Source organism: Gouania willdenowi, chromosome 22 (assembly GCF_900634775.1).
Source record: "Gouania willdenowi chromosome 22, fGouWil2.1, whole genome shotgun sequence".
Taxonomy (NCBI): Eukaryota; Metazoa; Chordata; class Actinopteri; order Blenniiformes; family Gobiesocidae; genus Gouania; species Gouania willdenowi.
The window spans coordinates 6781762-6809699 of NC_041065.1; the positions used below are offsets into that span (position 1 = coordinate 6781762).

The window sequence follows — 27938 nt, forward strand, 5'->3', positions numbered from 1 at the left end:
CAAATTCATTGAATTTTCCAGCTGACAGTAATTCAGAGGATCTGATCTGGGGGGGGGTGAGCTTTTCAATTACAGAAAACAACATGTGGGAGATGTTGACATTTTTGGCAATAATTTCAGAAAAGTATTGCTGCCTTGCTTTGAACAAGCCATCATTGAATTTTCGCAGACTTATTTTGTATAGTTTTAGATAAATTTGGAGTTTTGTTGATCTCCATCTTCTACAGTCAGATTTCAAATTCTGCATTATCTCAGTCCTCCTCCAAGGTGTTTTCTGTGTGTTTGGTTTTCTCCTAGTTTTGATTGGAGCCACCACATCTATGACATTACAGACTTTTGTATTAAACTCATCCAAAAGATCATCAACTGTCTCAGCACTCAATGTTGGTGTCATTGCTATGGCTTCCATAAACTGTGCACTTGTGTTGTCATTTATGTACCTTTTCTTTAAACACACAGAAGTAGGGGGAACAGATGTTACAGTCTCTTGGTCAAAAAAGACACAGAAATGATCAGATAGAGCTAAGTCTCTTACATCAACAGCAGAGATATCAACACCTTTAGAGATAACCAGATCCAAAGTGTGACCTTGAGTGTGTCGGACCAGTCACATGTTGTATAAGACCAAAAGTGTCCAGTAAAGCATACCGTTCTTTGGCAGTATTGTCCATGTTATTGTCTACATGAATATTTAAGTCACCTGTTATTGTTAAAAAGTTGTATTCAGTGCATACAACTGACAGCAGTTCAGCAAACTCATCCATGAATTCTCCAGAATATGTTGGGGGTCTATAAATGACTAAAAACTGAACTCTTGAATCACCCTTCAGTAAGAATGACATATATTCAAAGGAGATAAAATCACCAAATGTTATTTCTTTGCACTGAAATATTGATTTAAAAATGGCAGCAACTCCACCACCTTTCCTGCAAGTACGACACTTATTTAAAAAAAAAAAAGGCTTGTGCTGCACTTTCATTGAGAATGGTATTACTGATACCATCATTCAACCACGTTTCATTAAGAAATAAAAAGTCCAAGTGATGTGTCAAAATAAAATCATTAATTATTAGTGACTTGTTAACAAGAGATCTAACATTAAGAAGAGCTAATTTTAAAGACTTTACTGGAGACACTGGTGGACTTTTTGGATGACATGTTATAGGAGTCAAATTTTTATCTCTATTAAGATTTTTGCTTTTCTTTAATTTCACAATTTTACCTGTGTTACCTGTCACCACAGGAATTAAAGAAGCTGCATTCACTCCATAAGGCCCTGACTTTTTCTGGTTGTTCCTAAAAATAGAGCTATTGCAGTCCGGACCCAGCACACATCAGGCAGATGTTGCTCTAATTTGAACACAGCTGGCCTGAGGAGAAGAGTGATCCTGGACCGGTATCGTCGAGGAGGGATGGGTGGTGCAGATTGGTTCTTTAGAGGAGATAAGATGGGACCATGGTGGGGTAAAGGGTGGGGTGTCAGTCTTATGCCAGCCATAACCAGCTCATTCATCTGGGCAGTTAAATCCAAGAAGGCAGGGGTAGGAGAGAAGCTGGATGAGGTGGAAGTAGGTGAATTTTGGGGTGAAGCAGGTGGGTCCTGAGATGTGGGGGTTGGGTTGACCTCTTCATTTTGGTGATTTTGATTTCTTGCTGGAACAAAAATTTATTCAAAGAGTAAGTCCTTGAGAATTTCAGATCTCCTTTGCGGACTGGAGGTATCAGGCCACTGATGAACACTTAAGGCTGCAAACAGTTCACAGTTTTTAGCAGATGGGTGAAATCCTGCTTTAACACCTCAGACTCCTCCTTGGCTAAATCATTTAACCCAAAATGAATCACAACATTTTTCATGTGGGTAATCTGCAACGATATGCAAGATTTTGTCAGCCAGGTCTGATACTGTGTCATTAGGTAAACAGATCACTTTCACGTTGCTGCTAAACATCTTCTGAGCATCTTTAACAGAAATGTCTCCCACTATCAGTGTGTGAGGTTGTTGCTTTGGCCTACCATGTCGCTTTTGTTTTCCTGAAGCACTTTCAGTCTTCGCAGTTCCAGAAGGTTGTGTGTTGACCTCATTAGAGCCAGATCCTTGGTCATTCAGCATCGATTACCCAGTTCTACATGAAACTGAGTTTGTGACTTGGTGATACTCCTGCCTTTATCAGATTTCCACTTTTGTGCCTGGGCAGACAAGGGAGTTGATGTTGAGGCTGCAGTCTGTGAAGCCAGTGCAGGCCAGTCCGTCTCATTATTGATATCAGGGCGCTTTGCTCGGCCCGTTAGCCTTTGAAGTGGATATGACTTTTTCTTAGGCTTAGCTCCCAGAGTATTCCAGGGAGGACTCGCACCTGTTGGCTTATCAATGGGAACAGGATCCTCCCTAGGCCTGATAGTTTTGTTAGCACGGGCTGGTAGCAGTTAGCTCTATCCACTCCGCTGTTTTGAAACAGCGGCACAGTTGTATCATTATCATATCCACAGTGTCCATTAACCTCAATGTTTGCTTGTATTCCTCGCACTGTATTCTCCAGTTCAGTAATCTTTTGGAGAAGACCACTGTATTCTGTTGTGGAAAGAGCCATTCTTCTGCTAGTTAGCTGAAGAATGGCTCTTCAGCTAACTAGCTGAAGAGCTAGCTAGCTGAACTAGCTCTACAGCTAAGTAGCAAGCTAGCTAGCTTGCTACTTAGCTTTCCAGTTGAGCCAGGAAATAAAAAAGCAGGATTACCTCAGAGCCAGTCAGATTTTAAATGATAGAGTTTGATGTTGAAGTATCGTATCCTTTCTCAGAATAAAAAGTTCATGTTTAGTAAATAAATTCCTCTGTGAGCTCCGCTCTGCTCTTTTGCTGCTGTCAGCTCAGCTGCATAAACAGGACTCTAAGAGCCTTCAATGCAAACTTGATGAGGTTGTGGAAAACCACCCTTGAGGCCAATGGCAAGTTTCCATCAAATGTGGCATATACCAAGGAGACGCCCTGTCCCCACTGCTGTCCTGCATAGGCCTGAACCCCCTCAGCCAAATAATCAACAAAACTGGCTATGGATACCGACTGAGGAACGGGGCCACCATCGGTCACCTTCTCTACATGGATGACATCAAGCTGTACGCTAAGGAGCGAGACATAGACTCACTGATCCATACCACCCGGATCTTTAGCGCAGACATTGGGATGTCATTCAGACTAGAGAAGTGTGGTCGGATGGTGACTAAGAGAGGGAAGGTCGTCCACACAGAAGGGGCCTCACTCCCATAAGGAACAATAGCAGACATTGAGGACAGTTACAAGTACCTCAGAATCCCACAAGCAAATGGCAACCTCGAAGAGGTGACAAAAAAAGCGGCTAAGGCCAAATACCTACAACGAGTAAGGCATGTACTAAGAAGCCAGCTCAATGGCAAGAACAAGTCCTGGGCAATAAACAGCTACGCCCTGCCAGTGATCAGATACCCTGAAGGAATAATAAGCTGGCCAAAGGATGAGATACAGACCACAGATGTTAAGACGCGAAAGCTCCTAACCATGCACGGAGGGTTCCACCCCAAATACAGCACCCTGAGACTGTACGCTAGCCGTAAGGAAGGAGGCCGAGGACTAATGAGTGTGAGAGCCACTATCGAGGATGAAACATCCAAGATCCATAAGTACATCAAGGACAAGGCTCCAACAGATGACGTGCTCAGTGAATGTCTTCAGACATTCCGTCATGGGAGGAGCCCCTACATTGGATGTACCACCGAAACATAACTGAAGTGGCAGATATCAGGAAATTGTACCAATGGCTAGACAGAGCTGGACTGAAGGACAGCACAAAGGCACTCATCATGGCTGCACAGGAGCAGGCCTTGAGCACCAGAGCAATAGAGGCCCAGATCTACCACACCAGACAAGACCCCAGGTGTAGACTTTGCAAAGAGGCCCCTGAGACAATCCAGCACATAACTGCAGGGTGTAAGATGCTGGCAGGGAAAGCTTACATGGAGCGCCATAACCAAGTGGCTGGCATAGTGTACAGAAACATCTGTGCAGAGTATGGGCTGGAAACCCCAAGGTCAAAGTGGGAAACACCTCCAAGGGTGGTAGAAAATGTCCGAGCAAAGATCCTGTGGGACTTCTAGATACAGACGGACAAAATGGTAATGGCGAACCAACCAGACGTTGTGGTGGTGGACAAAAAGCAGAGGAAAGCCGTTGTGGTTGACATATAGCAACACCGAGTGATTGCAACATCAGGAAAAAGGAACATGAGAAACTAGAAAAATACCAGGGGCTCAGAGAAGAGCTGGAGAAAGCCTGGAGGGTGAACGCATCAGTGGTGCCCGTGGTCATCGGGGCACTCGGGGCAGTGACCCCCAAACTGGAAAAAGTGGCTTCAGCAGATCCCAGGAAATACATCAGACATCTCGGTCCAGAAAAGTGCAGTGCTCGGAACAGCAAAGATATTACGCAGAACCCTCAAGCTCCCAGGCTTCTGGTAGAGGACCCGAGCTTGGAGGAAAAAGAGACCGCCCGCGGAGGGTGAGGAAGAGTTTTTTTTATACATTAATAATTAAGCAATAAGCAATACAAAGCAAACAAACGTGCAAAATGTTGTCTTCAAAAAATGTTTTTAATAATTTTATTTCCAATTAAGATTTGTCACGCAAAAGGAATGTTCCAACATTTAAATACACGTAGAGTGCACATAGTTAATCTCAAATTCATTGTCTAAAAAATGTGTGTTTTAAAGCTCTGAAGAATTGAGTAAGCAGTGGCTTTCCAATATAAATAATCTAAAATGCATTTTTGTACATATATACAGTATATAAAACAGACTTCTGAGGGCTCCCCCCCCCCTGCCTTGGGCCCTGGGTATGCAGTACCCTATATCCCCGACCACCCCCACCCCACCCACATCCAGTCTGACACCTCTGTTTGTAACGCAGTATAACAAACTAAAAAACTAATTGTAGAAAATAAGTCTTCGGTGTCGCTACAAATTTGTGATATAAAAATGGGGTCACGATCCAAAAACTGTTGGGAAGCACTGGTAATGAAAGCCCTAAGTACATGAAGTTGTGAGTGTTGCGGTTAAAGGCTTCCACATGCTCACACAACATCTCTTTCCTCAACACTTTTAGAATCCTGAAAAAAAAAATAGATTTGTGCCGTCAAGCGCCGAGATCCAAAACCAGTCAGGAAGATGATGTTAACAACCATCACTGTCACATTCGCATTCACACTCGAACGCTTTGGAACCATCCACAATATACAGTCAATTCAACAAAAAGAGGAAAACAAATGCTGTTTATGTGGGGCAGCGATAAAAGCTCTGCAGGGCCGTTCCCATGCGGTCCCCCAAGGTGCAGGGTGCCCTCACTTTCTGATTGGTTAACACAGGTCTGTGTATCCTGTAACATGTTTCAATAAGAATGACAACTTTTTGGGTAGTTTGTTTACAATGTTTTAAAAAGCCTTAAACTATGTCAAACTAAATTGTAGTTTTCTAAACTACACCAGAGATCTGTCTTAGGGCATTTAAATGGTAAATGGACTTGATTTATATAGCGCTTTATCACTACACTGAAGTAATCTCAAAGCGCTTTATAATATCAGCTCATTCACCCATTCACACTGAAATTCACACATCAATGGGACTGAGCTGTCATGAAAGGTGTGAGTCGACCACTGGGAGCAATTTAGGGTTTAGTGTCTGGCCCAAACACATTGTATGTGGTTTGAGTTGAATTGGGAGTATTTGTCTCACTTCAGTTTGTGCAGCTGCAGCCACTGGAGCCGAACATGACCCGGTTCACTGGTCTGGAATCTGTTAGCAGAGGAAGCTGAGAGAGAGAGAGAGAGAGAGGGATACCCACTCCATGACATCACAGATGGTGTTTGATCAAACAGATTGGTGGAGGAGAATCCAAAGTCCAGAGTGGAAGGAGGGTCCCCCCCATACTCCATACATCTCCTAGGCAACGTGTGGCCCTGGCAATGGTTGAGGGACAAGTGGTGATCTTCTGTGCTCATTCTGTCCAGCTCATTATGTGGGGAACGGAGAAAAACACCCCGGGGGTGGGGGGCATTTGTTCTGCGTGGACTGGCCCTCAGCTGCCAATGCCTGCCTATTTATAGCGAAGAGAAGGAGAAAGACTACCAAAATAAAAGAAAGCTGTGTCTCAACTCGCCTCCATTCCTCCTTCATGTACATACACACTATTTTAGGTATGTGTGAGTCAGTGTGTGACTGAGCACAACCTCATTTACAGTGTATAGGTCAATAAATATACATTAAAATAACGTATTTAACACACGTATGTCAAATTCACGACACAGGGGCCAAAAACGGCCCTTTAAATCAGTAGTTCTCAACCTTCTCAGCTCATGGCCCCCAAAAAAAGGTTCCAGAGACCAGTTGAACACACACAGGAACATTGGACCTTGTTTTGACATACTTTATGGTCTTTCAGTGTGTAATTTGGAGGTGTGTGATGCAGTGTTTTCAGAACATTTGCCGATTCTTTTTGATGTTCCTATTTTGTGCAATGTTATCCTGTCGTGTAATTAACTCTTCCACTGCTGCTCAGTTCTCCGTGGCTTTTGACCAGTCACTATTGGCAAATGATTGTTCTTGTCTTGATTATGATATCGATGAGTTTTCCACATGTTTTGACTCAACTTGTCAATTTTGGACAATGTGGCTCCGCTAAAAGTGAGGTGTGCCAAACCTAGATCTGAGCCGTGGCTTAATGAGTCCACTCGCGCTGCTCAAAGTGAGTGCAGGAGAGCTGAGCGAAGGTAGAACAGGGATAAGTTGCAGGTTTTCTTTCAAATGTTAAAGGACAGTTTGCATAACTATCAGAAAAGTGTGAAATCTGCTAAGGCTATGTATTTTACTGATATGGTTTTTAATATGGTGAACACTGCTTTTAATGTTCCTCAATCCAATAGCCTAGAACGGCACCTGCAGTATGTGAAAACTTCTTGAACTTTTTTATAAATAAGGTTGTGATAACCTGGGCCCTTATCAGCCCTCCTTCTGTTGGCGTGGCTGACTGCGTCACATGCACAGACTTGTTCTGTCAGTTTGAGCCTGGGACACACTATCATTTGGAAAAGGTGGTCAGTCAAATGAAGCCCGCTGGTTCACTCTTTGATCCCATTTCCCCACGCCTGAAGACAATTTTTCCACAATAGCACCTTGTGTTTTGCCTTGTATTAATGGATGCTTGGTGAATGGGGCGGTGCCTCTAAGTTTCAAACATGCTGTTGTTCAGCCATTAACTAAAAAGCCAGGCCTTGATTCTAACGATCCTTCAAATTTTTGCCAAATTTCCAAGCTCCCATTTTTGTCCAAAATTTTGGAGAAAATTTTTTCAACCAGATGAAGACATTTTTGAATGAGCATGAGATCCCTGATGTTTTTCAGTCTGGTTTTAAGAACCTCCACAGTACTGAGTCAGCTTTATTAAGGGTTTTTAATTACATTTTGATGTTTGTTGTCTTTCTGGCCACACTGTGGATTTGGTGCTGTTGGATCTGACCGCTGTGATTGATACAGTGAATCATGAAATCCTCCTGTGTCGTCTTAAAAGTTTGGTGTGCATTCGGGGATGTGCTTTGAAATGGTTCCGATCTTACCTAACAGAGAGGAGTTTTTGTGTCAAAGTTGGGGACTGTGTTTCCTCCACAGCCCCCCTGTCGTATGGCGTACCACAAGGGTCCATCTTCAGGCCACTGCTGTTTTCATTGTATCTGCTACCGCTAGGATCTGTTCTCCATAGATTTGGGGTGTCATTTCTCTTGTATGCTGATGACAGCCAAATCTATGTGCCCCTTAAGCGTGAGAATGCATTCAGTACCACTCAACTTTTTGAGTGCATTGATGAAATCAAATCCTGGATGTCTGCTAACTGTACCGCTCTGTACATCAGTCAGTCCTTGCTCACGCGCCTGCAGCTGGTTCAGAACGCTGCAGCACGCCTTGTCTCACAAAAGCATGATCATGTGTCACCTGTTCTGTCTTCCCTTCACTGGCTCCCACTCCAATACAGAGTTGATTTTAAAATTCTGTTATTTGTTTCTAAATGCCTCAATGGCTTTGCCCCGCGATATCTGTCTGACCTGCTCGTGTCATACTCCCCAGCACGTTCACTCAGGTCAGCCGATCAAGCGTTGCTTATGATCGCTCAGACTCAAACTTAGAGGAGACCGAGCGTTTTCTGTTGTTGTTCCCAAACTGTGGAATGAGCTGCCTCTGTATATTAGACAGGCTGACTCCCGTCCTGTTTGCACATGCGTGTCATACCTTATAACACGCATGTTCTCTTTGGCGTTTAACCAGTGTTGACAGTGACTTTTACTGTTCCAATTGCACTCTGTGATGCCACTGTACTGTTGTATTTACAATTGCATTTTTATTGCCTTGTTGTACAGCACTTTGGTCAACTGAGTTGTTTTTATTAGTGCTTTATACATAAATTGGATTGGATTGAAGAACAGTCATGTGGAGACAGGGCCATCTATAAGAGGGGAAAAAGGGGAGAGCTTTTTGGGGTTAAAAGTGAAAAAATTTTGGAAATGGTGGTGAAAACTCATGCGGGGACTAAAATCTGTCGCTTATTGTTGAACATTACAGACTCTTATATATCATTTATACGCAAAAGTGCAATAGGGCTCAAAAATGTTGAAATGACTAATTTTCCTGCCTCAAATCTGCGACCCTTTTCACCTCAAACTGCTCCTGAACTGAAATGCATTATACAGCTCTGATTTGATGCAAATCTTTCTGTAAAACCTACAAATAAAAACTATTTGCAATGTCACGTCTCAGTGAAAAAGCAGGAGGCCTTTGTTTGATACTCTTCTTAAAGGAGACATATCATGCTTTTAAATCCTTCCTTTTTACATATAAATCATACAGTTGTGGTCTATATAAAGCAGAACTGCAATGCTTGGGTCTGAATTCCTCATTATTATAGCTCCACAGGCCCCTTTTCTGATGTGCTTCTGAGAACAACTCGTTTTGGTGCGGTCTCTTTAAATGCAAATGAGACACTCCATACCCCGCCCCCTCTCCAGGTTGCAGAGGTGACACTCGGTTCAACTCCACCCTGTTCGGCCATTTTTGTAGTTTGATAGAAGAGATACGATTATGTAGCGGTGCAGAAAATGTTTATTCACACGTTATTTACAAAATGTCAACAACAGAAGACTTGTCCATCCAGCCTTACATGTTCGAGCCAGAGTTTGACCCGGCGGAGCGAGATGAAAATGAAGATGATGAACCTGCAGAACAACGTCTTCATATGGATGTTAACAAGTGAGCTAACACAAGTGCCGAGCTAACACTAGCGCCAAGCTAACGTCACGAAATGCATTTTAAGACAGTCTTTTCGGAGACAAAAATGGCAAAATGAAATGACTAATGAAAACTTTAGACTTAAATTAAATCACGTAGGCCATATCATCAAGGATCTAAGACGAGCACACAGCGCTAACATATGAAGACGGTGCAACTGCTAATGCTAACAAAACAATGACAGGGACGTCTTATCATCACACTTTTTAGCGTTATTTACAGCTTACCGAAGTCTTTCGGCAAATCCTTCTTTACTGGCGGAGGTTGCTGAAGCAGTCATTCTTGAAGTGTGTAGTGAAATAAAACTCAACCAGGCACTTTGAAAAGGTTCTGATGCTGGGAGACGGTGTAATGAAGCGTGTGGGTTACTACATCCAACAACCGAACATTTTGATTTCTCCTCTCGTAACTTCGGCATCCTTGAGCTTGGACTACAAAATAAAAGCGAGAAATAAAAATGGGAGATTGCTCGAAGTGTTGGACCTGGAGTTGATGTACTAATTTGGCAGTTCCGCTGCAAATACTGACGTTATTTTTTCAAAAATGTAACAGAGAATAGAAAAATCGAAACAGATTGAAAAATATGACCAAAACAAAATATAAAGCTATCAACGGAGCACCTGATGAGACTAATTTGAACTTTTCTGTACTTCTTTACACTAAATATATAACAAAATGCATTTAACGGCTAAAAAAGTGGATTTAGCATTATATGTCCCCTTTAAATAAACCCATAAATGGCCAATTAAATAAACTATGCTACAGAAATACATACATTCATTTATTTACAGAAGTCTTTGATGAAAAATGTATTTAGCAAGAGAATTTCTAACAAGTACAGAGTGTCCTGTCTATTAAATATTATAACTGTAACCTGGGGAGATACAATCGTGCAGTAGCAAATCGTGAGCCTAAAATATTAATAATTCACAGATTTAATCAGGTCGTTTCTACTCCATTAGCCGTACCTCTGTGGCCATTATTTGAGGATATTCTTCACTGCTCCTAATTCAATTTCCCTCTTTCTCTGGAGGCTTCATTATTCACAGGCTGTTCTCACAAAGATCACATCCTCCCACCTCCTATTACACTGATAATTACGCCATTGATTGTGGGGTCGCGACTTGCCAGTCAATCACTGGGTAAACTAAGAGACTGACAGAGACTCCATGTGTTACATCTAACATAACTGCACATAAGTGGGATTTTAAAACAAAAAACCAACCTGCAATTTCCTGCAAATAATCCAACAGACATCACGCAAATAATATCATAATTTTAGAGAAACTCAGCTGGAAATGCAATAATTTAGTTCCTGTAACTACTAATACCAGCTATTTGTTTTACAATTAGGATTTTGTAACTGGGTGGGACGATACACTGACTTCACAATACAATTGGATACAATACGATAAAGCAGTCAATACTAGGAAACTAGGAATACTTTTGAGCCCATTTTTGCTTGTTTTTACTCTTTTTCGGCAACTACACCATATATATATAAATATATTTACTAAAGTGAGTTTGACACTCCTGCTTCATGTTTTATGTTTTAGGATTTCTGTGAATGTGAATTTAGATTTATCATAACACACACCAAATGACAACAAAAATATGAAAATGACTCAAAATACACAAAACTACATATTTATACAAAAAATACACAAAAGAGAACAGAAATGCCAAAAAGTACACTAAAAAAAAAAGATACAAAATGACTCCAGAATCTCACTACAAATGCAACAAAAAACAATAATTATACAAAAAATTCACAAATGACATAAAACAAAAAAATAAACAATATTTATACAGGAAGTGCACAAAACAACAGAAATGCACAAAAATATACAAAAAGGCTCCAAAAACACACAGAATGACTCCAAAAAACATATATTACAGAAAAATACACCAAACGACAACAAAAATATGAAAATGACTCAAAATACACTAAACTAAATATTTATACAAAAATACACAAAATGACTCCAGAATCACACTACAATGGCAACAAAAAACAATAATTACATAAAAATGCTCAAGAAGACAACAGAAAGATACAAAAATACACATAATGACTCCAAAAAATATACATGAGTAAAAAAAAAAAACAACACTTTCATCATGCGCATGTCTCATAGAATTAAACCAGGGAAATTGCACCTGCAAATATACCCCTTTATAATGCCACAGAGTAGTGACGTGCCGTCAGGGTAGGCAAGGTAGGCAGTGCCTACCTAAGGGTGAATTGATATTTTGATTATTTGTTTTAATTACAATATAATTATAAATTATTTATTTTTCCATTTCCAATAGCCTACAGTACCTATAAGTTTGAAAGTGTCTGCATGTTGTGCGTTTCATAGCCCAAATTACTAAACAGCGCTATTTCCTGGAACAGCTACAGAGTCTTTTTTTTTTTCGCTCCGCTGTAAGGCAGAGGGAGGCCACGCCCCCTCCCAAAGGCACGTTGCTCCTCTGCCTCTGTTACCATTGCGTGATTTTACGTGTTTGCACATGCACAGTTACGTGCAAAGGCAGCGTAGAGAGCTGCCTTTGGATGTAACAGCGCTACGCTAAATGCTTTACGTAAGTTCACAGTACATTAGTGAATAGATGCTACGTGACCGCTGCTGCTACGTTCTCTAGCTAGTGGGCGGGATAACACTACAGTCATGATGACAGCGCTAGAGACAATAAAGAAACTTTTTTTTGAGGAAAAACGGCAGCTTTTAAATGATGGGAAACCAACACCTGAGTTACCAGAGCTTCAGCAAAGGTAAGGTCAGAACATTGTTGGTACTTTCTACAGTGAATGGAACAAAAGGAAGGATTGACTTTGTGGATGCTCCTCACTGAGGCTGTTCTAAGTTGTCATTTTCTCTGTGTTTCTGTTTCCAACACAAACATCAGATGTGCTGCCATGTCATGAGATATATGTTGTTGGGAGAGTATGGAGGCTATATTAAATAATTGCTTATGTTTCTTTAATAGTGTTTATGATGTTGATTTTGTTAGATGGTTAAACACTTGTTCATGTGGATCTTGTTGGTTTTTTTTCTTTCTTATTATGAATTTTATATTTTGATAAGCGCATTGAGATGATTTTGTTGTAAATTGCTTTATACAAATAAAATTGATTTGAATTGAATTAACACTTGACAGCAGAAACATATGAAATTGTCATTGGTGGTCTCGATTTGCAACGTGCCTACCCAACCCTAGTGGTCATGGTACGTCACTGCTACAGAGTATGTTGTTATTATTATGCCCATAATTGACAGCTCTACTTAAGCGCCCACTATATGAATACATACTTCTGACGGGCACTGTACTAGTCTACCTATAAAAGCAAGGGACGTCTGTGTGTGTGTGTGTGTGTGTGTGTGTGTGTGTGTGTGTGTGTGTGTGTGTGTGTGTGTGTGTGTGTGTGTGTGTGTGTGTGTGTGTGTGTGTGTGGAGCAAATATATCTCCCTGACGCGGTGCGAGTTCAACCTGAAACTTGGTCAACGGGTTCAACAGTACAATACACACACTCTGGGTATTTGGAACCTGTTGACTAAGTTTCAGATCGAACTCATACCACGTCGTGGAGATATTCGCTCGACACACACGTACACATGCTCTTACACACAGACCTTCTTTGCTTTTATAGATAGATAGATAGATGTGGTGGAATAAAAAAAAATGTGGAAATGCTAACTAGGGCACATCAATGTTGAAATTGCTGCTTTTCCCGCCTGTGATCTGCATCACTCTTGACCTGACACGGCTTTGTTTATTTGGCCCCTGAACTAGAATGACGGGGCCACCCATGGGGTGCAGGTTAAAGAGGGGTCACAGTCAGAGGATTATAACCAGCTGTGTGATTCTAGTTTCTCGGGACTCATTAGTTCCCGTGCTCATTCAAGAATGTGCTAAATATTGAATTAGCTTTTTTTTAGCCTTGTCCAATGAATGTTTAATTACATTTTCTTGCATTTTTTATAAGAAATATTGAAGAGTATGTGAAGGAGCAGCTCTTTTTCAAATGAGGACTGCAGCTCATCGTGCATCCTGACGATAGTGTGGCCCTCCGGCACCACCCATTTTGGCCTGTGATGAGCACACCCACCCATGGTCTGATCTCCATGATATGAGCGCACTGAGCTCCAACATGTCTTTTGCTTCAATGAGCTCCAGTATCCATGTGACTGGCTGGAAGTGGGCGGCTCTGAGGAGAAGTTGTAGTGGAGTGTGGCCTGGTGCATTTAGCAACACTGTGAACGGTTCACTAAGCACCAGAGCTGCCAAGCCTCACGCTTTGAGCGTGACAGTCACGCAATTTGACACATTCTCACACCACATGCCACACTTGACATTTCTCACGCTGATATTTCCCCACTCTTTATTTTTTCATGATTATGAACTTTGGTCCTCGTCGCTTGCCGTAGCTTGAGTAACTCTGACTGACCGAGATAACCAATCCCAGACCAATCCATGTCTCCTTGTGTCTAAATCTAACTAACCACTGCAGGCATTACACAATAATAAACCAATCAGAAGCAATGTAAGGCGGGTCTTGATGAGCCATCACACCTCAGTGTTTCTAGGAGACAGACGCTGTCTGAGATGGTATGTAACTACCCAGTTTTGTTCACTGTTTATATTGCTGTGTGTGTGTTATAGTGTTAGTTTACTCATCTAAAAAACTAACCCCACCTCCCCCCCAGTGAACGGACACACACATTCAGCTGTGTTAGCGACTGTCTGTCAGAGGCTCAGTGCAGATGTCTGTCTGTCCTGTAAAACTCTATCAGTTCTGAGTGTTGAAGCACTGAGAGATGTTTGAGGAAACACTGCATGTGTTTCTCTTCTTTAACTAACTCTGTCTCTCCTCAGCAGAGATCTACTACTGTAGCTAACGGGGCTGTTTCCACACTACTAAATGAATGTGATTTACTTACAAAAATGACTTTCAGCAACTCAGAGCTGCCCTGAAAAAAGCAACACTACATAATTTAATCACATTTCAGCCTTAATGAAGGAAAAATTCAAAAGTGACACAAAATGTTGTTATTGTGCTGCTAGTGATTTATAAAAGGGTCTTTGTGGCTCCACTGACTTTGACCCATTATTGTTTTTCTTGTAAAACTATTGATAAAAAAATAAATGGTTTATATCGCCTATAGCCATTTTGAGGAAAACTATAGAGATATGAATATTGGTCCATATCACCCAGGCCTAATGTAACCATAGTAGAAACATTTTAACTTGTAAAGGATATTATTGTCTAAACTGTGTGAAATGAGGCGTTCAAACACTGCTTAAAGTAGGATTTTATGAATATGTGTGTGTTACCTCAATAACAAATAGAAATCACTGGACTGATCTGCTGCCTTGTTATGTAGCAAGTGATGCTAATGCTTATGCTGCACTACTTTAGTCAAACAAAGTAAAAAGACTGTGTGTGACTATAAGAACATGTCAGCCCTTTTGTTTGATGTTAATTGTACTTGGAACCTGTTTGATAAATTGCTTGCATACAATTTAAAAAAATATTCGAAAATGTCCTTGTCTTAAATTATCTTTTATTCCTTTTTTCCATTTAGGAAGATGATTTTAAGTAGGTAAATTGGTTTGTTTTATTGGTAAATAACTTTCAAATAATAATGATTTGAATGAAAAAAATTGTATTGTGATCGTGATTTTTTTTCCCCCCCCATATCGCCTACTCCTACGTGTGTGTCTTTGCTAGACATTAACTTAAATTCATTAAAACTCTTATTCAGCTACTGAATTGCACTTGTAGGTTATATCAGCATAAATACATAGTAAATGAAACAAATGCCTTGTCTAATCTAATGTCCATTTGAACTGTTCTTATTTTATTATTTTTGTATGTAATAGTGTATTTCTATGGACCATGAGTCTGCTGCTAAGACATTTATTCAATCAAAAATAACTTGTTTTTTTTTTACATGATTTGCTTTTTATTGACCTCCTTTCTATTGCAGACAAGGAGAGCTGAGGTAAAGGTAGCACTGCCTTGGGCCACAGTGTTTTAAGTGGGAGCCATGAATCTGACGATACGATTCACAATGTGCATGTCACTATACGATATATCCCGATACTAAACAATGCGATATGCAAAGCAATGTCGCATTATCAATAATTAAAACAAAGTACAAAATGACATGAAATACAACATATTAAACAAGTAAATGATAACCAACTGTAATTCAAACACCAATATCAAAAACAAGTGTTGTTTTTTAAACTGTTAAATTACATTTTTCAAAATTATGATTCTGTTAAGTTCTTACAAATATGTAACCACACACATCTGTATTTTTTTAATGAAAATAAAGAAAAATCAACTTTCAGGCTAAAATGAATCGGAGGTAGTTTAACAAGGTCTGACACCTAGTGACCGTGCCTTTACATGCTATGCATGTTAGCACAATTAAATTGTTTTTTTCTTTCTTTATAAAAAAATATTATCTAAAAAATCTATTTGGACATTTTTTGATCGATACAATAATCGTGTGGTGAAATATCGCGATATATCGCCTAATTAATTTTAAATGGAGATACATATTACTGTTATAAAACTACTCAAAAGTGGGACCTTTAAACTTTCATCCACTGCCTGTAATTTAACACAAGCTCTGCCTGTGTTTCCCCTTCATACCTGCAGGTGGTTTTGACCCATTTGTCTTTTTAAATGTCAAAATCCAACACTAAAAGCCATCTTTGAATGTTTATTATTCACACTAAAGCACCGTGTGCATCTGTTATAATTCACCTGTATTACAGATGGACACTCAGAGCATTTATATCAATAAGCAGCCAAAGACAAGTATGGGATGGATGTGTGAACCTTTTTGTCTCTGATAGTTTAACACTCAATGATGCAGGACGTTTGAATAGGCCACGCAAGGGAAAATCATTTTGTGAGCTTGTTTCCTGAGCCTGGGAGTGTTGGATGTGATAACCCAATCAGAACACGTGAACATAAAAGGCTGATTATACAGGTGCATCTTAAGACGTAGACGTAGCACCTGAAGGAGTCATTAGCTCCCATTTCACAGCTGAACACACTCCCACACATTACCCAGACGAACCATTCTGAGGAAATCATGTTCTTTTGTTTTGTAGGACTAAAAATGCAGCAGGTATTACAATAAATCCCCCGTGTTGCAAAATAATAACTGTCAGAGAAACAGATTACTGTGGAGAAGCTGGACTGCTGTCGTTTCTACGCTCAGCTGCTAAATCACAACCATTGCAGAGTAAACAAGACTTGACACAAATATGAGCTTTTGTCAGGAAAAAAAAACTAAATGGAAATTATAGGAACACTTTGGCTCAGCATGAATAATTTATTGAGATATGGAAATCACACAGTGACATTTTATTCCTCAGTTTCTGCACAGAAGAAACAATGGTGGAGAGCACACATGTGCCATCTGCTGGTTGCTTTTCTTACTACACACAGGCAACTGGACTGTCACACAAACTAATCACTCAGACTCAGATGTTCTGGATTCCTTCTTTCTCAGATTGTTGCGTTGCTGCTCCTGGTATTCCTTGGAGTCTTCCCAAGGTCGAGGGCCTCGGATGTTCTTCCATTCATCCAAGTTGGCCTCTTGTAGCTTCTGTTAGGGAACAATGGGTTCTAGTCAGAGAGTGCTGATATATACTACTCAAGTAAAAGTAAAAAGTAGCTCAATTAAATAGTACTCAAAGTAAAAGTTACTAGTTACTTTCACCCTATGTTTATTTTTGGTAATACATTTTGCCACGGTTCCCTTGCATACAGTGAACATCTCATGTATAAACTTAAAAAGAAAGAGATCAAATCTTGCACAATTGAAACTTAATTTATTTTCCACAAAGGCATCTGTATAAAATAAAACGTTTGTCAAAATGTACAATTATTGTTTAAATAAAATAACACCAATATATTCAATTCAAAATTTAAAAAAAATTCTACGCAGTGTTGTGTGTAAATTTTGTCGCCCTCAACTATGTTTCAATGCAAATATGTCAGAAAGATGCTACCAGAAATTTCAAAGGGAATTCAATGCTGTTTTGGCGACGTAACTTTCATTTAATCTGATCGGTCGGCTATGATGTGATTAGGGATGGTGAGGGAATTAAATAATACAAATGGATTTGTTTGCTTTAACTCTTTATTATATTATCTTTTTAATTTCCTGCAAGGATATCGGCTCTCTTTTAATCCACAAGGTATAATATAATAATAATAATATATACAAAAGCGCAATATAAAATTGATGAATTATTATTATTATAGCAACATATGACACATTTTGGCTACAAACATTTGAGAATATTTACAGTGCTCCTTTTGAACTTGAACAACTTGATCCAAAACTAATTCAGACATAAAACAAATAATTATTCTGTAAAAACAACATAGAAAACAGAGACGCCGTCCCCGTTGTTATATGTGACATCATCAGCCGTGTGCGTGTGTTTGATTACTTGTTATGAAAACATAAACTGGCAACGAAGTGTGTGTTCTTGTGGAAGTTTGTTGTTTTTGGAAGAAAAGTCTGTGCAAGAAGCAACTTTTGCGAGAGTGTACAGAACCCGGAAGTGAGGAGCGTAGCAACAGACGATTCTTAGGAATTGGATTACTGGGAACCGGTTCTCAGTAAGAACCGGTTTTTGATTCCCATCCATAGGTGTGATGGGTTTGATTGTTGTCTGGTCATTTCATTTTTTTGTAGTTTCACAATGCCTGTTGATCATTTTAAAACAAAAAATCATAACTTACGGTTGGGTATAGAAATGTAAAAAATTAATGTACTTCTTTTAAAATGGACTTAAAGAGTAACTAAACTCCTGCTTTCTGCAACTAGGGGGGACATTCAAATAATGATTGTTCAGGGGTGTTACTGCTGACCCAGTAAGACGCCCACTCAGGCAGCCGGTCAACACTGTCAGTGACATACCGCTGTCTGCTCAACTCAACTACTACACACAATACACAGCTGGCAAACATGAGCACACACACAGCCCCACAGATGCTATATCACTCACAAACAGTCACTGCTCTACTCCCACCATGAGTCTCAGAACACTGCGGTCTCACACACACATGAACCAAGAAGACAGGCACACAGCAGCGTTCGTGCACACGCAGAGACGGGGATACCCACATGATGTGTCTTTACATACACACAAAGCTTGATGAACTCTCTGATTAAACCTGAATCTGCTCTTTAAAGAAGTCAAAAACATCACAGCTGAAGAAAGGAGTTCTGCATTGAAGCTGTCAATCAATGCTCACTGAGGGCTGCCATTGGAGGAAACCCTCCTCCCTCCTCTCAGCTTTTAGAGGAGGGGCGGGGCCAACAGGGGCAATCCAAATAATCTGTCTCAGCAAACTAAACAACTAAATATTAAAAATATAAAAAAATTTAAATATGTGTACTAAAATGTTAAAAGTTTGGGTTAAGTTACTCTTTAAGTACAAGTGAAATTACTGATTTAGTAGTGATAGAAGTACCTATAAAGCAACTCAGTTACAGTAATGTCAGTACTTGTAATTAGTTACTTTCACCTCTGGAATTAGGGATGTAGGATATATCCTAACCTGACTAAAAATCGATGCAAATCAAAGGGGATTAAAATACAGCACAGTATGTGCATCAATACTCTAAACAATAGGGGGTGCTGGGACTGTTTTAGTGACGCTTGTTTAGACGTCATGGTCTTGGTTCAGCTGCAAACTCGACTAAACCAAGACCAGCAGCAGGAGAAAAGATTTAATCTGGCCAAAAAAAGAAGAGCCAATACGGCCTGAGCCCAACAGAACACAACCCCAACCGTCGAACCTGAATAAAGCTGATGTCTCTTTAAGCCTAAACCCGTTTCAACCAGACACTATTCACATCCGTGCACGCTAGGAATGTAACGTGCCATGGAATTTTGCAAAATGAAATAAACTGCGATATAAAATTCAAAAGTTCACACAATAAAATCAAGTAAAAGTTCTATAATATTTCGTGAGATGTCTCACTATGGGATACACACTCCCTTTAGCCCTCAGAAGCACTTTTCTCAATCCGCCAAGCCCTGATTGGCTGGAAAGAACCTTTCATCCACCGGGGACACTCCCACCCTCTATAAGAGGGAGGGCGGATGTACAGTTCCTCATTCAAACACCTCTTCTCTCTCTCATGCACATCTCATGTTCTTATCGGCTAAACTGTCCACAGGCGAATTCCTTCGGGTTTTCCAGTCGCGCTGGTAAGTATAAAACGCATTGCGTGGACCACAACAGGTTGAAAAGCAACCAGTACTTACCTTGCTCTGCTCGGTAAGTGCTGCTCCTTCACAGGTAAATGAAATTCAGAGCCCCAGCTCCGGCTGTTGGCTCTCTATCAGCGTTGTTGCTTCGAAGCATGTTAGTCCTCGAGTGGCTTTCTCACTCACGGTGTCTGTTAGCCGCTCCAAGCTCTGCACCGACAGGTCCTTCACTGCTGCAAAGCGTGAAAACCCCGAGCCTCAGCTCCTGCTGACTGCTCCTTCCAACGTTGCCGCTCTGGCATGCACGTTAGCCTCCAGCGGCCTCTCACTCCTTTACAACCCCAGTGACAATCCAGCTGCTAGCTCTGTGTTACACGGCCAGGGCTCACGAACCCAAGCACAAATGCTGCTGTCACACATCACGACTCTCGACGCCCTCCAGGTCCGGCGAGCGTGGGTCTCTCTCCCGAGCCTTCACCACCGTGTAAGGTCCGGTTCCAGCTTCGTATCACAATACTCGAGCCCCCAAAATCAATCCAGCTGCCGTTCAAAAGGCGTCAACGCTGTCCCCAATGTCTCGGATGTTTGGCGCACGTTGTCCTGCATCCCTAAGCGCACCTGCGTTAGCCGCCACGTGGTAGCATAAAAACTAATCCACCTGCTCTTGCTTGCCTCAAGTGGCGATGGGAACCGAGACTCCTCTCACTGAAGGGACGGGATGCACTGGGTCTCGCTGCAGTCGTTCGACGTGCGCAGCCTCCGTCGTAGGCCGGCGAGTCTAATGTCAGTCGGGGCCCCCTTCTTCCTCTTCGCTCGCTGAGGCAGAAGCACAGTGAGGAAGAAGAAGGGGGGCCCGGACTCTGCTGCTGCCCGTGGCCTCAGCTGGGGCTCCCAGCGGCCTGCTGCCTTTGTCGCTTCTTTGGAGGAGGCGGTTTCTACGCCTTCCTCCTCTCTCCCAAGCTTAGACACTGTGAGGCTGTGCAGGCACGCTGTGGTGTGCCTCACCATCCTGTGGCCCATCGTCGTAATGGGGGCCACTAGGTCCTGTTATGCGAGTAAGCTTCCCACCTCCGAGGACATGCAGGGACAAATCCTCCCCGTTTTCCCGCAGCTGTTGCTGGAAGTATCCATGGAAGGACCACCCTTTCAGTGTAAAGTCTCATGTGACAGGCACCTCCACCCTCGACTGTGAGGGTATGGAGAGCCTCGGACTGCTCAGAATGCCGACGGTGGAACCACTGATTGCGGCTCACCTGTTGCCTCGCTAGCCTGTTCTGTCTCCCTGAAAACTCATGCTACCAGCCTGGACGGGCTGTCTTCAGCCAGACCTATTGGGCAGCGGCGCTCTCAGTGAGAGCTCTAAATGTCCTCTGCCTTCTGAACTGTGTGAGGATTTCGCTCGGTCTCGGGACCCAACGACAGTGGAGGAAATTTAATCCGTAGCAGGTGTGTGTCTAGGCCTTGGGTAGCGTGATGAGCAACATGGTGCTTCAGGAACGAGCGCGGTGGCTCGACCTCACTAGGTTTTCTGACGCAGAAAAGACGCGCCGGTGGTCCCCGATAGGATATTTGGCTCGTTGATGGCTTTTGTGCAGTCATGCTGCAGAAACGAAAAGAGGGAGGATGAAGCTCTCCATCTGTGTCTTCCACGGAAGCCCCGGTCCCTTCTCCGTAACGGTACCTGCTGTCTCCACTCGGCGGGAGGCCTCGGCCTTCTCCGGGTTGGAGGCTGCGGAGTTCTCGTTACCATGCTGTCCCAGGGAACGAGCAGTACTGCGTGGCTCTACTCCACCAGTAGGGGGCACTGAATTGACAGGGTCGGCTCCTCTGCTGTTGGGCAGGCTGCCGCCAACAGAGGGCTCCACCACCCTCCGGTTGGGCCCTCTAGTAGCGTGCGATCTGTGGCTTCAAGAGGGAGCCGTTACGCCACAAATGGTTTCTCCAGCCACTGGCAGCCTGCCTCCGGGGGAGGGCGCCACTATACCATGGCTGGTGCCTCACAGGCTGAATGAGCCGGAACACTTATCCACCCTCTTCGTTAAGAGAGAGAAATGGGCAGCAATCGCAGCTCCAACCTTGGGTGCAGCGGATGATATCGGGGGTTACAGGCTGCAGTTTGCGGCTGTTCCTCCCTGTTGCCTTGCCGGTGTAATAAACACTCAGGCCCAGGGGGACCCGACCCGTGTATTTGCAAGAGGAGATCAGCTCTCTGCTAAGCAGAGGAGCTATCTCAATCGTTTCACCCGTACTGTCCCAGAGCGGTTTTTACTCCAGGTATTTTCTGGTCTCCACACGAGGGGGGGACGGCATTTGCCCTATCCTGGATCTACAGGCTTTGAACAGATTTCTCAGGAAATATAAGTTCAAGATGCTTACGCATGCCTCTCTTTTACGTCTGGTGCGTCATTTGGATTGGTTCATGTCTGTCGACCTGAAGGATGCGTATTTTCACATTCTGATATATCCTCCTCACAGGAAGTACCTGAGATTTGCTTTCCGGAGAATATGTTATGAATACCATGTGCTCCCCTTCGGCCTCTCACTGAGCCCGAGGGCTGCAATAGCCCTGTTGAGGAGGCGGGGCATCCGCTTGGAGACCTATTTGGACGATTGGCTGCTTTTAGCACAATCTGAATCGGAGGCCACAGCACACACGCGCATTCTGTTATGTCACTTATCTGACCTAGGGTTTGTGAACGAGGAAAAGAGCATGTTGTTCCCTACACAGGAAACTGTCTTCCTGGGACTGTCTCTGTGCTCGGTGCCTCTCTCGGCGCAGCAGGTGGAGACGTTCAGGGCATGCCTCGCGCTGTTTTGACTGGGCAAATCTGTTCAGTTCAGATTATGTCTCCGGTTACTCGGATTGATGGCTTTGGCCATCCACGTCATCCGCCTCGGCGTCTTCCACATGAGGGAATTCCAGTTGTGGGTGACCTCTCATGGGCTCAGCCCTGTGCGTCATGGCGCACAGAGGGTTCTGGTTACGCCGAAGTGCAGCGCAGCCCTGCGCCGCTGGCAGGCTTCAGATTTCCTGACGCGCTGTGTCTCTATGGGGATCGTTACATCCAGGAAGGTGATCTCCACGGACGCCAGCCTGATGGGCTGGGGTGGGGTGTTCGAGGGCAGGTCGAAGAGAGGCTGCTGGGAAGCAGACCTCCAATGATGTCACATAAATTATTTGGAGTTAATTGAAACACATCACCTGATTAGCTCGCAACGTCTGAACCCAGCCCGGCCCATGGAGCTAACCCAGTGCTTCTCAAAGTGTGGGTGCACCCCCTGGTGGTGAATGTAGACATGACAGGTGGGGCACAACAAGAGGGAGGAAATGTTAAATTTTATGTCTTCTAAAAGTCCTTTCTTCATTGACAATAAAGATTATTAACACTAAACAAAACGCCTACACACAAAGAAAGTAATAATGAGAAGTTTAAAAATGTAGCAGAAATTAATCGGAGCCAGGATTGTGTTTGATGCTCTGCCTGACAGCTGTTGCTTAAAGGCCCTGCCCCTTTCCCGGAGCTAGAGCGCCGTCTTTTTACAGTGTATGGTCTGGAGGAGTAGAAGATGGAATTAGCAACTTTTCCGCTTGAAAGGTAATTACTGCTGCTTGATTTACATTATGTTTGATTTGTAATTGTTACACTAGAAATCTGTGGTGCATGTGTGGTTCATGTGCACGCAGCAGCTTCCGTTTGGCCTGCTGTATGTGACACTGTGTTGTTGCTGCTGTTGAGAGAGAGAAGCGCTGCAGTAATGTGCTTTTAACAGTGCATGTTATATTACTGTGATGTTGATGTGGGGCTAACGTTAGCTTGTTAGCTCCTCTGAAGGAGGGACTTTGGAAAGTTTGGAGGCAGGGCAAGAGAGCAGTGGGGAGGGAGGAAGAGAGAGGAATCGGAGAGTTGCGGACTGCACCTTTGAAAAAATTGTATTTCTTTTTAGGTTTTCTAAGCTTTTTGTCAGAGATTGCAAACAATGTTTGCTTATTTCCAGTATTTTTGACTACTGCACTTTTACATTTCTTTTTTATGCACGTGATTTTTTTTAGAGTTTTGATTTATTTATCCGTGGGCGTGTATGTATAATGATCAGAGGTGAGTCAATTCAATTCAACTTTCTTCATATAGCGCAAATTACTGTCAGCATCCATTTGTGCGTTTTTGCAGCAGTTTGTTGTTTTAGTTTTTTGTGCTGGTTTCTCTCCTATCTTCATCTCCAGTATGAGGGAGCTTAGTCTTACCTGATACTCCTCCTCCAGAATGACCGACTGCCTGTGGACGTCCACTTTAGCCTCCAGCGAGGGATCCAGCTGAGAGAGAGAGAACACAGGCTATAGTGAATTAAAGAGAAGACAGTCCTCAGTTGGATGTATATTTCCTGCTTCCTTTGGCAGCACGGTTTGGAGAAAATGATAAAAATATGTGTTGGGGCGAGTTTCTGTTGAGCACAAGCTTTGAAGTGAAACTTATTCTGGATCCATTTTATTGAGTGCTAGCAATACTGTACATGAGAATATTATCACATTCAAAATCCACTGCTTGGTCAATTCTGTGTCACAATAATTAAAAGAGTAAATGGAAAGGAATCAACTGTGTGATGGAGACAGTGATGTAAAGAGTACTGATATATCCTACTCAAGTAGAAGTACTGTTACTTGTCTGAAATTGTACTTCAGTACAAATACAATTAAGTCATACATAAAATAATCAAGTGCAAGTAAAAAGTAACTCAATTAAATAGTATTCAAAGTAAAAGTTACTAGTTAATTTCACCCACCATGTTTATTTTTGGTAATAAATCTTACAAATAAATCCCTTGCATACAAAAAGCATTTTAGCTCATGTGACGAGGCAGCAGTTTTCTGCAGGCAAAATGAGTGTTTTTCTAATGGAGTCTGGTAACCTTGATTAAAACAATATTATTGTTTAAATATTATGTTTCTGTTTAAACTTTGTGTAAATTAAGAAAAATATACAATTATTTTTCAAATAAAATAATGCCAATGAATTCAATTCAAAATAAGAAAAATTCTCAGGCTCTAAGTATAAATACATTTATGAACTTAAAACAGTGACATGCCAAATGTGCCATGTGGGTAACAACATAATAGGTACAAACCACAACCTGAACCATAGAAAGTGACTGGATGTTGATCAGAAATGGTACGACTATACAACATATGTTCTATCAAAAAAAAAAATAGTAAAGGTTGGGTGTAGAAATGTAACAAATTACTTTACTTATTATAAAAATGTACTTAAATACAAGAAAAATTTGTGATTTAAAAATATATTCAAAAAGTACAAATACCCCTAAAAGCATGAGTAACATGAGTAATTGTAATCTGTTACTTTCACCTCTGTGTGGACCACATCAGTTTTCAATCAACTGCAGTTGGACAGTCATCCACAGGACGGCGCCACTGCAGCGATGGGCATTATTCATCACAGGGGGCGGGGCCACATACATGTGATTGTATCTGATCGACTGCCTCATGATCAAAATTCATGTCAGCATTAGAATCATAACCAATCAGAGCATTAATACAGGAAACAACAAAGGCTTGTGTTTTCATTGTCAGTATATATTTTGTGTGTGTGCATGCGTGTGTTTGTGATGTGTCTAGTTTACCTCTTATCACGCTAACTTCTAGGATTTAAACAGTGTGTGCTGGACTACGAAGCTCGCTAACGTCTTACCAAGCTAAATCACCATGGTGACTTGGCTCTGGTTAGGATTTTAGCGAGTGATAAAGCCCCGCCTCCTGACCAATCAGTTCTCTTCGAAAGCGAGCTGTTCAATGGTGATGTATGATGATGGACTGATCTACAATCAGCTGCGTTTCCATCATATCCATATCGCATACAGATCGAGACATAGGCTTCATCAGCTGACTCTGTGAATGCGTAAAAGCATCACATTATTTATGATATGAATCCACTGAATATGATATCCCATCCAATGGATTAATATAATGAATAATATCACACTTTCACGCATTAACAGTGTCAGTAGCTTCCTGCCTGGGTTCTTTCATTTCTGCCTTTTCTGTAACAACAGTGTTGTTTTCGGTCTGAATTAAGGATTTTAATTATTCATAATTTTAAACTTAAGCAACACCTAACCGGTGGGGACCAGGTTATGAAGTGGATCAGACCTGAGGGAGTATAAAAGCTCTGCCTCCTGATGCGCTGCACTACTGTTGCTCTTCGCTGTCATCATGGATATAAACTCGTGATATTTATTTAAGATCATAATCTGTTCCTCCTGTGAACACGCTCGCTCTGCCAGTTTTCTCCATTGTAGTGATTGGTCAGATGCTGCAATCTCCACCCCTGTCATGTGAACACGCACATACCGAGGCTGAAAACACTAGGCTTAAATGAATGTGCTGTGATCAACTGTCGTAAGACAGATTCTCTCTGACAGGGAATGTTTGGTTAGTTGAAGCCCGCTAACGGAGATTAATCCAGGATATAAATTCTAGATTTGTAGTATAGCGCTTTTATTTTTCTTGTCATTTTTTGTGCATTTTTCTTGCTATTTTTGTATATTTTGGTGCTATTTGTTTGTTTTGAGAGATAATTTGTGTACATTTCTTATTTTTTTATCTGTTGGTAGTATTTGTGTATAATTATTGTTTTGTGTGTTTTTCAAAATATTTTGTGCGTTTTAATTATTTTTGTATATTTTGGTGCTATTTGTGTGTTTTGGGAGAGATTTTGTGTATATTTCTTGTTATTTTTGTATATGTTGGTAGTAATTGTGTGTATAATTATTGTTTTGTGTGTTTTTGAAAAGATTTTGTGCATTTTTGTTGTTGTTTTTGTATATTTTGGTGCTACTTGTGTGTTGTGAGAGTGATTTTGTGAAATTTTCTTGTCGTTTAGTATATTTCCGTGCCATTTGTGTGAACAATTTTTTGTTTTGTGTGTTTTTTGGAGTCATGTTGTATATTTCTGGGCACAGAATTTTTCATTTCTCTCCCAAAGTCAAAATAGAACATCACACAATCAGTGGTGTGGCCTCAGAGGTGCCAGGGGCTAACCCATAAACTCATTGGCCACCCCATAAAGCAGACCCAGCTCTGATCCGTAATTGGTTAAGTCCAGATCCCATTAAACACCCCCCAACCCACATCCCTTTGTTGGCTTAAAATGTTACTAATGTATCAACCTGACTGACCCCCCTCAGGAAGAGACCTGCCACATATCTTAATGATGTCACTGTGGACACTGTGAAGCAGTGTGTACCCTCTTTCTGATCCTCTGTGCGTCATATCTGATTTGGGTAAACTCTCGCAGGCCGAAGGAACCTCCGACTACCAGCAGCTGTAAACAAAGATCATTGTGGTTAGTGAACATTATTAGGCACAAATGGGTGAAATCAGAGGGGTGGGACACTACTTTATAGATATTAAATAAAGTAGTGTCCATTTATGAGTAACAAATGACACAAAAATGACTTCAATAACACAAAACGAATAGAAAAACATACAGAACAACAAAAACACACAAAAATAATGGAAAAATATCTACAACAACAAATGTACACAACATATAAGAAAAACATACAGAATGACAACAAAAATACACCAAAATAACAGAAAAATATCCAGAAGAACAATAACATTAAACAAAATGTTAGAATAAACATATAGAAAGACAACAAAAAAATCCAAAAAATAATGGAAAAAACATTCAGAACAAAAATGCACAAAAAAATGGAGCAATAACAAAAATCACAGAAGAATATCCAGAACAACAACAAAATTAGACATAAATGACTCCAATGACAACAAAAACACACAAAAATAATAGAAAAACATACAGAATGACAACAAAAATAACAGAAAAATATCAAAAACAACAAAGGGGTAACAAAGGTTTTATCGTTTCTGTACGTGAGTAAAACACAACAGTTGCTAATTAAAATTCTTACACAAAGAATTCTAATTTAGAAGAACATTTAAATCCGTGGTTTATTTGTACTTGTGCTTCCGGTTGCATAAAAAGCCTTGAAAACGTCACATAAACGTTACTTACAAGCATCGGCACTCCGTATTTAATCGTCTTGTTTCTCTGCAGCGTCTTTAGGTTGAACATGACTGCAGTCTTTAATCAATAGTCCATTATTATTTCAAAAAACATGAGTTAATCTTCAGGAGCAGCTACGACAGTTAGACGTGTCCGACAGGGTTTGGTGTCCGTGTAGCTGCAGACAACCAAACAAAAGTTCCTACGTATGATTTCTTCTTTTTTTTTTTACGGTCAAATCAGCCGCACGTTGCTTTCTTGTGCACGAATATACTAACATACGGT

The 27938-nt window shown here is 41.4% G+C and overlaps 1 protein-coding gene across 1 annotated transcript; it reads right to left on the reverse strand.

The window, feature by feature from the left end:
- Positions 1–16697: 16697 nt before the first annotated feature.
- cox16 (cytochrome c oxidase assembly factor COX16) lies at positions 16698–27854 on the reverse strand. Its single transcript, XM_028437866.1, has 4 exons — positions 27663–27854; positions 26871–26948; positions 23858–23926; positions 16698–16988 (listed from the first exon to the last, which is right to left on the reverse strand). The coding sequence occupies exons 1-4, from the start codon at positions 27720–27722 to the stop codon at positions 16854–16856; spliced, it is 342 nt and encodes a 113-aa protein (XP_028293667.1). The 5' UTR covers positions 27723–27854; the 3' UTR covers positions 16698–16853.
- Between the last annotated feature and the right edge of the window lie 84 nt (positions 27855–27938).

What these genes read in the sequence shown, in the direction of transcription:
- cox16 (XM_028437866.1), bottom strand. Translation starts at nt 27,722, where the DNA reads ATGTTCAACCTAAAGACGCTGCAGAGAAACAAGACGATTAAATACGGA. An exon ending in CACAGAGGATCAGAAAGAGG is followed by an intron (nt 23,927 to 26,870) that starts GTACACACTGCT and finishes TCTCTCTCTCAG; the next exon opens with CTGGATCCCTCGCTGGAGGC. An exon ending in TTCTGGAGGAGGAGTATCAG is followed by an intron (nt 16,989 to 23,857) that starts GTAAGACTAAGC and finishes GTTCCCTAACAG; the next exon opens with AAGCTACAAGAGGCCAACTT.